The following is a 12485-nucleotide window of genomic DNA, read 5'->3' on the forward strand; positions in this document are numbered from 1 at the left end:
TACACATTCTGTAATGGAAACAGTAGGAGAGTGGTCATCTCCTCTTCTGCTTACAGACAAGGACTTCTGGACATTAACACTGTGCTTGGCATGACATTTTAAGGAATATGTGAGCCATTGGGGATTCCCAGGTGAGCGTCCAGAGCAGTCAAATGTTAAAAACCAACATCTCCAGGGAGATACCAAAGAAGCCAGTTTTGTAGAGGAAGTGTGACTGGGGGAGGGTGTGAGTAGTCTTCCAAGTATCTAAAAGCTTTTCTGCCAAAAGCAAGGCAATAAATCAGTCTCTAAATCCAGGAGATAATACTTTCATGTTGCCACAAAGAATTAAATCACATCTTTTTTTGAACTGAAAGTAAAATAAAAATCTAAATAGATTGCCCAGGAGGGTAGTCCTTAAAAAGAAACTGGGCAGACAGCAGGGTTATAGGGTTGCTCATCCTGCACAGAAATGAATTAGGTACTTCTCCAGCCCCTTCCCAGACCAAAGTGTAAAAGTGCCTTGCAAGGCTTTGGGGATCTGGCTCATTCCCTCTCTGTGGTTTATTAATGAGTACGGAGCAGAGTGCAGAGACAGGGGTGTGAAACTGCTTCCCTGCACCCTGTGGATCTGGTGAGCTCTAAACATTGCCTGCAGGAGCACAGGAAGTGTTTCTGGTGCCAGCTGGAGTGGTGGGGCAGGGAGGCTGTGGTACCTTTGTCCTGCAGAGCCGGGGCTGGCACAGCCTTTGCCCCAGAGGAAGGGGAGGGGATGAGCACAGGCATTAGTAGGGCAAAGGCTGTGTTGGCTCCTGATTCCAGCCAAGGCAGAGAGGAGGTTGCTGTGCCCTCTGCACTTTTAGCCAAGCCAGCAGGGCTGGAAAAATCTCAGTGCCAAGAGAGCAAACTTTCAAACAGGCTGGTGCCCTTTGTCCCTCTGTCTCAAGGGCAGTGACTGACCCCAGCACCAGCTGGAGGCAGCCCAGCACATCCATGTGCCTCTGTACTCAGCAAGGCAGGCACAGCCCTGGGCTGGGAGTAAACTCTGGGCTCTTTGGGAAGGAAAGGGGGTATTTGCTTTCCATCTGTTGCTTTCCCATGCCCCAGGGAAGCCTCCCACCCCCATGTAGGAGCAGTGCAGCCACAAGCAGGGATCCTGGAGCTGTGTTGGGTGCTCACCTCCATGTCCTGAATGGGAGTCCTGGCAGCTTGGGCATAGTGAGGCTCCCTGCCTCACCAGCTGATCCAGGACACACAGCAGCCCTGGACCACTCATCTGCACTGATCTCCCTGATTATTGCTTTGTCCTCTGGCATTTGTCCTCTTTCCACCACATTGTCCTCATCTCATCAGTGTGGCTCATCTGTAGTCAATAACAAAGGCTTGGCATAGCCCCATACAGGTGGTGTGTTCTTTTCACTCAGTACCACAAATGGATTTGTTAATGATGGTGTGAGTCCTCAGCATGCCTCCTGTGCATCAAGGCCATGGAAGAGCAGCATTTTAGTGAGAGCATTGCTGGCTGGTCAAGGAGGGCAATTGTTTCTCTACAAAGCATTTGTCAGTCCACATTTGGAGCACCATGTCTTGTTTTGGTCCCTCCATAACAGGACACATCTTGAATAGTCTGTCAGAAGATCAGTGAGAGGGTAAGGCATTCAGGGCCATGGAACAGAGGCTGCACCAGCACCAACTGGAGCACAAACTCTGCTCAGAGGTGCACAAAGCAAGGATAAGAGACGTTAGGTACAACAAAGAAAATTTCAGCTGGACATTAGGAAAAAAATAGTTTAACCATTAGTATGGTTAGCACAGGAACTGGGCCCCAGAGAGAGGGGAATCTTCTCCCTGGAAGTTTTTTTTGCTTCTCCCTAGAGCAGCCTGATCTGGCTTTGAGGGTAGCCCTGCTTTGAGCAAGAGTTGAATGAGGTGATCTTCAAAGATCACTTCCAAACTGATCTTTTTCTCCATCTACCCCAAATGCCTAAAGCTTTCCTAATGTAGTGTCTGCCCTGACCCTCAGCTAAAGCCTTCTCACCAAAAGCCTCATGAATAATCTTAGAAATTGCAGACCTGGCCAAACTAGATTGTTTCAAGCAGAATATGTCCCCCCACATCTGCCTTCTGCTCCTTGTGCTTAGTAAACCCTCTTGGGGAGAAACCATGTTCTTAATCTATGTTTGGTTTCCCAGCAGGATCATACCCTGGTCCATCATGAGGCATAACAGGGCTTACAGAAATACAGGAAGGCTTTAATTTCTTAGGAAACCCTGTCTGACTCTTCACCTTCTCCCTATCTGCTTATGATCTGTGGCTTTCGAGGTGGTGAGGTCCCAGGGCAGCTTCTTCTCATGTTCTGTGGAAGGGGTGGTGCTAAACCCCAGAACATTTCAGCCGTGCTGCGGCTTCTGGACTCTGCAGGGAAGGCAACAAAGGGGATTTTCTGCCATCATCTGTTCCCAATTACGGTGGTTTCAGGGAGCTCCTTGGCCCGTTTCCACCACAATCCGTCAGCTCCCGAGCCCACGCAACTGAGAGGTGGGGCCTCGTGGTGGTGGTAGTGGCCAGAGCACTGTGCATCACCCTCACAGGACCAGGGTGAAGGGACAGTGCAGACACCACTCTCTGCTCCTGCTCTGCTGGGGACAGGCTGGCCCTTGGTGAGTAGCCTGTGCCCACTGGGTGCTCCAGGACAGCTTCAGTGGGACCAGGGACTGAGAGCAGGGATCACTCCTCCTCTCTAGATTTCCAAAATTTCATCTGCTGCTAAGAAAAAGAGGTCTCTGCTGGGGCTGGAGCTGTGTTTTCACAAGGATGAGTGTTGGCATTATGTGCAGCAGATGTGAGAGGGAGATGCTGACCTCACCTGGACATCTCACCATATCCCTACCCACTGCTCTTCTGTCTGCTCCTGTCCTACCTTACCCCTTCTCAGCCAGAGTCTATTCTCATGCACATCTGTTAGCATCCTGGTCACTCTGAGTTTGCTTTCCAGCATACTTTATCCTGCCCTTACCATAACTTCTCTAACTAGATGCCTCTCAACTAATTTTTTTGTATCTTTGGGCGTTAAGGGACACGAGCAGGGCAGGGCTGCATGGAGGCTTTGGTTTTACAGTTTAACTGGTAAAAAGTCAAGCGTTGGGCAATGCCATGTCCATTGCACCCGTGGGAGGTGTGTGTCAACCCAGTTGCTGTGCTTGGGGGGGCAGGAGTGAGGGGGGAGCCCAAGCCCAGCCCTGCTTTCAGGCAGAGTCTGCGGTTCCCAACTTTGCTTTGCAGGTGGGTGCACCAAAATGACGGTGAAGAAGACTCAGGCTCTGCAGGATGGAAGTGCCAAGGTGGGTGCAGGGAAAGGGAGAGAGAAAAGGGCAGAGATGTGTCAAGGGGGGCTAGTTAGTGTGTACTGACTGTGCTGGATGAATACCAGCCACACCTCACACTGTCCCACATGCTCCCATGTTCTCTTTATATGCATTTTTACCTGCAGTAGTATGGAGCATCATCTAAGAGAAAGGATAAATCTTTTTGCTTGCTTGAAATTAAATAGTTCAGATTCAAAAAGGTTAACCTTGAGCTGATGCAAGCACTGATAGGTGCCAACTATGCCTGTCCTTCATCTGTGCCCCATTTAGTCCCCAGACCTCCAGCAGTCATGGAGGTTTCCATAGGGGGGAAAGCCAGAGGGAGCACCTAAATATTTGGGCTTGGGACATTGGAGGAGTGGGGACTATCCCCCTCAGACACTGCCTGTCATGTCCCTGCTCCCTCAGTGGCAGCAGCCAGCCTGCTTGTCCTTACTCAGCATACCTGGGAGACCCTCAGTGGGGCTTGAGAAATGTCCTCCTCCTCTTCCCGTGCAAGCCGAGATCCCCTAGTCCCTGCAACCCATCAAGAGCCACTGGTGTGTGGGCAATGGGGCATTCCTCAGGGCAGGGCTGTGGCTCACCCGTGCCCATCTGCCCCATGCAGGAGAACGTGCTGCAGAGGGTGCTGCAGCTGCCCGTGGTGAGCTCGACCTGTGAGACCCTGCAGAGGAAGTACAGCAGCACCAAGGAGTCGCACCCGCTGATGGCCTCGGTGTGCGAGGTGTACGAGCGGGGCGTGCAGGGTGCCGGTGCCCTGGCCATGTGGGGCATGGAGCCCGTGGTGCGCCGCCTGGAGCCGCAGTGTGAGTGTGTGCTGGGGGGACGTGGCAGGGGGGACACCAGAGGCTCCCCTTGTGGGACAGCGCTGGCACAAGCATGTGCCTGGCACAGCCCAGGTGCTTTTCTTACCGTGCTTTTGCCCAAGGCAGTCGCTGTGGCCAACAACCTGGCTTGCCGGGGCTTGGACCACCTAGAGGAGAAGATCCCTGCTCTCCAGTACCCTGTGGACAAGGTAAGTCACAGGCAGGACAATCTGGGACACCACAGCCCCTCTGAAGACCCCACAGTACATCTCCTCTAGAGGTCTTGTTTCTGGCTGGTGAGAGGCTGCTGACTGGGAAACAAGGCAGCATCTCCAAGTGAGGGCTCCTCCAAGGGTTTCTGCAGCCTAAATGATGGTTGGAGCTCCCAAATATAAGTCAGCAATGTCCTGTGTCCCATCCCTGGCAGCTACCTCCAGCCCAGGTTGGAGAGAGCTGTTATGCCCCTCCTGAAGCTGTCTACTGGCATGGACATGGCTGGGGTCTCTGTGGTCCCTCTGGCTGTCCCATGCCACCCCAAGCACACCAGTGGGGCTGTTCTCCATCTCTCTGCCCACAGCTTGCATCTGAACTGAAGGACACCATCTCCAGCCCCCTCCAAAGTGCCAAAAGCACCATTGGCAACTCCATGGATAAGATCATAGAGCTGGCAGCAGAGGGCTATGAGGCCACCAAGAACACAGTGGAAACAACAGCCAAGTACACGAGGAAGAACTCAGTGACCCAGATGGCAGCTGCAGGGGTCGACACAGCCCTGGGAGGGCTGGAGAAGCTGATGGAATACCTGCTGCCAGAGGAGGATGAAGAAGCAGGTAGTCCTGATGGCCAAATCCCCTCTGACGGGGTCTGGTGACAACTGTCTGGGTGGCTCCTCAGTTGTGGGGTGTATGGGGCAGGAGGCAGCCCCTGGATTTTGGCATAACACTGCCTAGGAGGGTTGCCCCACCAGAATGTAACCCTCTCACCATTCTTCTGCCTGTACTCTTCTACCTTTAGATAAGAAGCCCAAAAAGAAACAACTGTCAACACCAAAGGCCTGCCAGCGGCAGCCCAGCACTACCACCACTCCCAGCACTACCACCACTCCCAGTGCTTCCAGTGCTCCCAGGGCTCCCAGCACTCCCAGGGCACCCAGCACACCCAGCACTCCAAGTACTCCCAGTGCTGCCAGTGCTCCCAGTGCTCCCAGCACCCTGGGCCGGATTGGTGCTTTGGTCAGCACCATGTCCCACCGCGCTTACCAGCAAACCACCCAAAGCCTCCAGCGTGCCAAAAACAAAGGGCAGGAGCTGGTCTCCTGGATCCCCATCCTGGTGAGTGCCAGAACCCACCTGCTGGGTTCCTGCTCCCCTATATCCTCTTTTGAGCTGATTTTGCTTTTAGATGAGATATTTCAGGCTCCTTGGAGCAAATCTGAGCAGAGTGCATTTCCCCTGCTCAGCAGGACATGCTGGGGCTGGCGGTTCCTGCATGATGTTCACACATAACCATGTACCACATTAGTGGGACAAGTTATTTTTAGCAGGCTCCCAGTGTGTAATTGTTGATTTATGGCCCTGCCATAACATCCTTCCTAAAGCAAAAAGCCCCTGCAGAGACCCAGAGGGGATGGGGAGAAGGAGGTGCTTCCCTTACCCTATGCTGCAGTGGGAACATCTTCCCTGGCCAAAATCCCAGAGCTCCCATCTGCCCTCAGGATTTCTCCCCAGATGCAAAAATGAAGTCCCTGCTTTGTGTGCACCCCTGTGAAATCCTCAGACTAAACAGGATGGAGTGGATGGGACCAGCCATCTCCTTCTGAGTGGTGGCTTTTTCTCCTCTTGCAGGGAAGCCTGGCCAAGCCGAGTGCCCCTGTGGCCCCTCAGGCCCGCAGTGACAGGCAGGGCAGCGTGGGTTGGCTGACACGGCGCCAGAGCAAGGCACCGGAGCAGAAGAAGGAGAAGGCAGGGAAGAAAGACACCAACCACACCAAGGTATGGACAAAAGCAGAGCAGTGAGCTAGGAATGCTCCAAAGCATCCTCCTAGCCATGGACCATGGAAGCATGGAGCTGTTCCCCTATACCTTTGGGGACCAGGCTCCTATCCCTGCTCAACTGCAGCTTGAAGGATGCAAGAAGGGATTGGCAGTGGGGCTGCCCCTTTTCAATTCCCCAAAGCTAGGGGCTGTGGGCAGCCTCTGTGCAAGGCACAGTCACCCTGGTTTGTATGTTCAAAACTCTTTTGGAGTTGTGGAATGTCAGCACTGAACTCCCTACTGAGCTTCTGAACACCCCCCCAAAAATTCCCTGCTGTGGTCCCAGCAGCGAGGGCTGGTGAGAGCCGGTGGGGCTGGGAACAGTCTCCAGCATTGGCTCCGCTGGGACCTGGGGACGGGAAGCAGCAGGTTGGGGTCAGTGCCCTTTGCCTCTGCCTGCAGCGGAAGCACAGCCTCAAGCAGAGGATCTCCCGGGGCCTGGAGTGGGGGGAGATGGCAGGGACAGAGAGAGACCCTGCTGCAAAGAGCCGTGGCAGCTTTTGCAGAGCAGAGAGCTGAAATCTCTCAGGCTTAGAGCTACAAAGGGGATGGGGAAACCAGGGCCATCTCTGTCCTGCCTGGAGGGGCTGGTGGGGCACAGGCCCTGGCCAGGAGCTGAGCTGGTTTCTCTGGGCAGGCGGGACAGGACCCCGGGCTTGTGGGCAGCGTGGCTCAGAACCTGCAAACTGCCTGCGCCTCCGGCATCTCCAGCATGAAGAAGGTCCCGGCCGTGGCCTGGGATGCGGCAGAGGGGTTGATCCTCTTCACCCCCCGCAGGCTGTCCAGGGCCATGGAGACAGTGGATGCTCTCGGGGGGACCCTGGTCAGTGCCCCTAAGCATCTGCTGGGCACCCTGTACAGCTATGTGCCGGTGAGTTCTCCCCCAGCCAGGCCCTGTCCATCTCCAGCAAACCCCATTTTGCTCAATCTCCTCCCATGAGCACCCCAGAGATGCAGGCAATGTCAGGGGTACCAGACTGGGGAGATGGGGTGCCATGAAGACACCTCAGTCCCACCCTCCTCTTGAGCATCCCCAAAGCCATGACAGCAAGCCCCCCAATAGAACAAATGGGTCAGACACCTTCACACAGTTCATGCCCAAGCTGAAGTGTGACCACATTCCTGGGAAGGTGAAAGTGCAGGCTCAGACCCTGTTCTCTCTTCTTTACCTCAGCCTGTTGTTCCCCTGGGAGAATTTCTCCACCACAGCTGCTCAAGGACTGCAAGCTACCCATTCGCCTCCACTCTGGGGGCAAAGCAGCTTCTCCTGAAGTTTTTCCACTTTAAGGGGGGGCTGTGCAGCACAGGTGGAGCAGGGCTGGCAGGTGGGTGCAACCTCGCTGGGTGCTCACTCCATCTCTCAGCTCCGCAGGCAGTCAGTGAAGGAAGAAGAAGCATCCAGGGCCAGCAAGACTAACACAGAGAAGAAAGAGAAGAAAGAGGAGGAGGAGGAGGAGAACAAGCCTGCTGCCCCCTCCAACGAGGAGAAATCCCAGCTGAGGGGTGACTGGCGGCTGTACCGTGGCCATCACCCCCTCTCCTTCCTGGGGCTGGAGGACCCCCTCTTCCTGCGGCACAACTACTACCGCAGCCCTGCCTTCGACCCCGACTACCCATTCACACGGAAATCCGCCTTCTCCCCCTACAACAGGCGGGTGAGTGAGGGCTCCTACCGCTTCAGCCCCGAGCCCATGTACAGCCGGGCCTACTATGGCAACTTCTACAGTCCTGTCTTCAAGAAGGACTGAGCCAGTGGGTGGGACAAGCACATCCCAGCCCCTCTCCAATCCCCTCAGCACGCTTTGCCTGGGCCCCTGCCAGCTGCCCACACACACCCCTGTTCCAGGACAGGAGCTTGAAGTGGTAGACAGGCCATGGGATAGCTTATTCTGGAGTGCATCAAGGCCAGGATGGGGGAATAAAGGCAACCAAAAGCCCTGCTGCTGGTAGGAGAAGGTAGGGGAAGGTGGGACTAGGAAGGTGAAGGAGATGGGGAAAGAGCGGTGAGGTCAGAAGAAGGGACCACCCAGGACTGCCACTGGGCTACCTCGGAACCTGCTCAGCAGACAGAGTGAACTTGGATGGGCTACACATTGAGAACAGCAGTGAGAGAGAGCAGGGAGGATGGCAAAGCTGTCAAACATCACACAGTAAGCGGGTTTCCCCATCCTTCCTCCCCCTCATTCCCCCTTGCAGGGCTCACCCCTAGGCACAGATTGCTCCTCCATGGAGGGGCTGAAGATCCCCACCAACCAGCAGGATTCATGAGAGGTAAAGCCCTGGGCACTTTCCTCCCAGCTGGTGGTGGGATGGATGGTGGGGTCAGGAAAAAGGCTGGTGAGAACAGGTGGAGCTCCTGGAGCCCCTTTCCCACAAGATCACCTGGCTTCCTACAACACCTTGTTGTATCTGCTGCAATAATAAACCTGCAACAATAAACCACCTGCCGCTCACCCCATCTGCTCAGCTTCTTTGTGGGAGTGAGACATCAAACCAAGGGAACAGAGTGCGGTGAGACCCCCAGCTCAGGGCCAAGGGTGTGGGTGTGGGAAACATCCTATTACATTCCCCGTGGGCAGCTGCCACTACAGGAATACTGGGTGCTCATGCCCAGCACAGTACGTGTCTCTTCCCATGCCCCAAGTACAAATTCACAGCTCCAAGGAGCCGGGGCTTCCTGCCAAGACAATTTATTGCATTTCCAGAAGAACACAGCAGAGAAATCAGTGTCCCTACAGCACGCACAAACCCTCTTCCAATACACTGCTTTCCCAGGGCAAAAAGAGAAGAGTTTGGGAGAGGCAGGAAAAAGTCTCCCAGAAGCAGAAGGGTTCAGCGGGGAGCCCAGCGACCCATTTCCCCACCTCCTTTCCTCCCCGGGGACAGGCAGCCTTACAGAAGGAGTGGCTTGGGAAGGCGCGTGGTGCAATTCCCATGCTGGGAACGAGCCCCGCGCCTGGCTTTTCCCAGGCACAGCCTGTACAGCGCTCGCCCGCACAAGGGAAACGGCTGTGATCGCTGAAAGGCTGTGGGGGAGAGACAGGGCTGTGAGCAACACTGTTCAAAAGCACGGCAGGGGGATGGGAGGCACCAGCCCTCACCAAAGTCCTCCAGGATCGCCGTGCCCTGGGCTCTGGGACACTCTCACACGGTGATACACACGTGGGGACTACCAGTGCCTCCCCAGTGGAGAAAGCCCCACGTCTCCAGCTCATGGGTGCTCCAGGGTTACTGAAGAGGATCCTAATGAGGGTTAGACAGGAATAAGGATCTCAGAGTAGGAATGGAGAGACAGGGAGTCATGTGCTGTACAAGAGCAGGATATCCTCCCTAATCACTGACAGCCTGGGCAGCTCAAGGCTGCAGGAGCTAGGGATGCTGCTGCCTGGAGCTTTGGCAAAATCCCCCCATGGTTTCCAGTGTTGGAGGATAGAAGGAGAAAGCAGGAGGCACCTCAAGAGCTGGTACAGCGAAGAGATGAGACTGTCCCATGGCAGAGCCAAGAGTAACACACTACAGTCCTCAGCTGCACTGGCTGTGCATGGCAGGACACCCAGTCCCTGGCACAAGGAGGACAGCAAGGAACCTGTCACACTTATGGGAAGACACACACCATCTCCATGGGCACCCAGCAAGGAGGCCTGGCCCAGCTGGGCAGCACAGAGAGCAGCAACATCCGTGCAGCAGCTCAGAGAGAGTCTGTTCGCTTACGGGCAAACACGGCCGACATGGTCTTGACAATGCCACGGATCCCTGTACCCTTCTTCAGGCCCAGCTTGGTGTCTGGGATGAGCTTGGCCAGTCCATGGAAGACCATGAGGGCCCCGTGATAAGCCTCAGCTGCAGAGACCTCATAGAAACCGCAGTCCAAAGAGAGGGCCAGGAGCCGCCCCTCCTCGCTGGACACCACCCGTTGGTGGTGCAGGTCCCGTTTGTTGCCCACAATGACAATGGGCACCTTCTCCTGGCTCTGCCCCTCCTTTGCTGCCTTGATGAACTGGACTTTGAGGGGCAGGATGTTGAAGCTGGCACGGTCACAGATACTGTAGACCAGGACAAAGCTGTCTGCCCATTGGATTCGCTTCTCCTCTGAGGAGCCATCCTCTGCCTGCTCCTGGGGAAAGAGAAAAGGAAGGGTTGTTTTATCAGGCTCCCTTCCTCCAGGCCTGCCTGCTAGAAGAGGGCAATCCTGAGCCTGTCAGGACAGGGACAACTAGAGAACAGCGAAAGGGTGGAGAGAAAGAGGAGTACTGAGGAGGGCAAAGCAGCACCTGGCAGAACTAACCAAGGGGGGATGATTCAGCTTCCAGCATCACATCCTAATCCTAACCCTCACTCAGCTCCCAATCACAGCAGGCTGTAGGTGATAACAGTGTGGGGATCTCAGAGCAACACTTCTACTTCTTTAGCACAGTCCTGTACTAGGATCAGTGCTTCAGCTCCAGTGTACTCAGCCAGAGGGCCATGGGCTGTAGTAACTATTGCTACCCTGTCAGCAACATTGCTGTCCTGTGCTTGGCAGGTGAGAGGAGTTCAGTCACTTATGAACTCTCAGATCTGAGAACCTTACTCAACCAGACCTCCCAGCCTGTGGTTCCCCATAGGTAACTTCCAGTAAAGAGATTTTTTGTCCCTGGGGTAGAAACGGGAGTGGAGCCCTCTCACCTGGGAACTGGGGACATCCCAGATGTGTAAGAGAATCTCTCGGCCATCCACAGTCAGGTTGTGGCTGTAGATGAATTCTGCCCCCGCAAAAAGAAAAAAAAATAGTCATCTTCATGGTATCACCAGCTGCCACCCTGGACCTTTTGCACCCCAGAGAAGCAGTTCTGGAGCAAAGAGATGGGTCACTGAACAAATACAACATCAAGCCCCTGGAGGCAGACAAAGGCTCTGGAGAAAGGCAGGAGAGGATGGGGTGCAGTGAAATCCCACAGGCAGAAGCAGGGTTGTCTCTCGACCCCAGTCCCTGTTGGGAACTGGCCTGGCCCTGGCCTGGCACTCACCCATGTCCCCGTACTCTCCAATAAAGCGCCGGGTCAGGAAACGCACGGTCAGAGCTGCAGAGGGAAGGATAGGAATCATCAGGATAACCCAAACCCTGGAGGATTCACCTTTCTAAATCCAGAGCAGAGTCAGACACGACCTCCTTGTAAACTCCTACAAGCACGGACGACCTCTGAGTTTCCCCAGCCACCAGCAGGTCTGAGTGCAGCAGAGGCACAGCACAAACCAAAGCATCTGCACGATCCGGAGCATCAGCAAACTGCAGCTCAGTGGAAAATACCTTTCCCTATCTCTCCCCAGCTGGCTTCAAGGTTGTGCTCACCTTCCCCACCTTGAATCACAGCTGCACCCCGGGGCTCAGCCCCATCTCACCAATTTGCTCCATTGGGCCGCTCCCTGGCACTAGTCCTCCAAACACTGCAGTTTTCAGCCTGGGGGACCCCCTGTTCCAGTTCACGGTCAGTTCTCACCTGATTTCCCTACGTTGTCAGCTCCCATGACAAGGACGTTTGCTTCCATCTTCAGGGCTGTGGGGCCGGGCACCTCCATCAGGGCAGGGTGGTCGGGGGTGAAGCTGGTGCTCCGGCGCAGGGGAAGCCGGAGCCCCATGCCGAGCGTGGCCGAGCCCCTCGGGCAGCCCCAGCCGTGTGTAAACTGCGCTCGGCACGGCCGGCAGCCCGGCGCTTCCCACGGCACCCAGGGGACCCGCCAGGCCCATACCCCTCCCCGCAGCCGCAGGGGCGGTGCAGAGGGAACTGCAGGCAGCCGGATGAAAAACTTTGTCATCGCTCAGATTGTCCTGGACATACGTCAGCGGCGGAGCCGGCCCTGCCAGCCCCCAGCACGGCGGGCGGCGGGAAGGACCAGCTGTCGGCACCAGCTGCTCCGCAAAGCGCATCATCCCGGGAGGTGCCCGGGCCAGCACCGCAAGGACTTTGTGCCTCCAAGGGGACACGCTGCCCCTTGTCCCTTCCCCACGGTGATGGTGGGAATGTCTGCCAGGAGTGGAGGAGTGTCACAGGTGCTGGGGTGTCTCGCCAGCGATGAAGCGGCTGATGAGGGATGTGAGTCCCCTGTGACTGACGGACCATCTCACGGGCGGTGGAACTTTGTTTCACCAGGGACGGAAAAGCCCGCGATTAACGGAGCGCGGCCCCGCACGGGACCAGGCACCTCACGAGGGACCCTTGGGAGTGATGGAGCATCCCACGAGTGATGGAGCATCCCCCGAGTGATGGACCATCCCAGGAGTGATGGAGCATCTCCCGAGTGATGGACCATCCCAGGAGTGATGG

At 55.7% G+C, this 12485-nt stretch overlaps 2 protein-coding genes across 3 annotated transcripts; one reads left to right on the forward strand and one right to left on the reverse strand.

The window, feature by feature from the left end:
- The first annotated feature begins 2559 nt into the window (after nt 1–2559).
- On the forward strand, nt 2560–8636 carry PLIN1 (perilipin 1). 2 transcript variants are annotated; one of them, XM_083871203.1, is made up of 10 exons: nt 2560–2639; nt 3262–3320; nt 3952–4150; nt 4277–4359; nt 4728–4980; nt 5165–5481; nt 5995–6141; nt 6821–7054; nt 7548–7838; nt 8380–8636. In XM_083871203.1, the coding sequence occupies exons 2-10, from the start codon at nt 3276–3278 to the stop codon at nt 8449–8451; spliced, it is 1641 nt and encodes a 546-aa protein (XP_083727329.1). In that variant the 5' UTR covers nt 2560–2639; nt 3262–3275; the 3' UTR covers nt 8452–8636. The 2 variants fall into 2 exon arrangements, with proteins under 2 accessions (XP_083727329.1, XP_083727328.1); XM_083871202.1 differs by having other exon boundaries at nt 7548–8636.
- A 259-nt stretch (nt 8637–8895) lies between these two features.
- On the reverse strand, nt 8896–11832 carry LOC310914805 (ras-related and estrogen-regulated growth inhibitor-like protein). Its single transcript, XM_083871226.1, has 4 exons — nt 11661–11832; nt 11190–11243; nt 10849–10925; nt 8896–10297 (listed from the first exon to the last, which is right to left on the reverse strand). The coding sequence occupies exons 1-4, from the start codon at nt 11797–11799 to the stop codon at nt 9872–9874; spliced, it is 696 nt and encodes a 231-aa protein (XP_083727352.1). The 5' UTR covers nt 11800–11832; the 3' UTR covers nt 8896–9871.
- Between the last annotated feature and the right edge of the window lie 653 nt (nt 11833–12485).

The sequence above is a fragment of the Zosterops lateralis genome (assembly GCF_965231275.1).
Source record: "Zosterops lateralis genome assembly, chromosome: 13".
In the NCBI taxonomy this organism is placed as follows: Eukaryota; Metazoa; Chordata; class Aves; order Passeriformes; family Zosteropidae; genus Zosterops; species Zosterops lateralis.

What these genes read in the sequence shown, in the direction of transcription:
- PLIN1 (XM_083871202.1), top strand. Translation starts at nt 3,276, where the DNA reads ATGACGGTGAAGAAGACTCAGGCTCTGCAGGATGGAAGTGCCAAG. An exon ending in AGAGGAGGATGAAGAAGCAG is followed by an intron (nt 4,981 to 5,164) that starts GTAGTCCTGATG and finishes TTCTACCTTTAG; the next exon opens with ATAAGAAGCCCAAAAAGAAA. An exon ending in CCCTGTACAGCTATGTGCCG is followed by an intron (nt 7,055 to 7,547) that starts GTGAGTTCTCCC and finishes TCCATCTCTCAG; the next exon opens with CTCCGCAGGCAGTCAGTGAA.
- LOC310914805 (XM_083871226.1), bottom strand. Translation starts at nt 11,799, where the DNA reads ATGGGGCTCCGGCTTCCCCTGCGCCGGAGCACCAGCTTCACCCCCGAC. An exon ending in TGACAACGTAGGGAAATCAG is followed by an intron (nt 11,244 to 11,660) that starts GTGAGAACTGAC and finishes TTCCCTCTGCAG; the next exon opens with CTCTGACCGTGCGTTTCCTG. An exon ending in GGGATGTCCCCAGTTCCCAG is followed by an intron (nt 10,298 to 10,848) that starts GTGAGAGGGCTC and finishes CTCTTTCCCCAG; the next exon opens with GAGCAGGCAGAGGATGGCTC.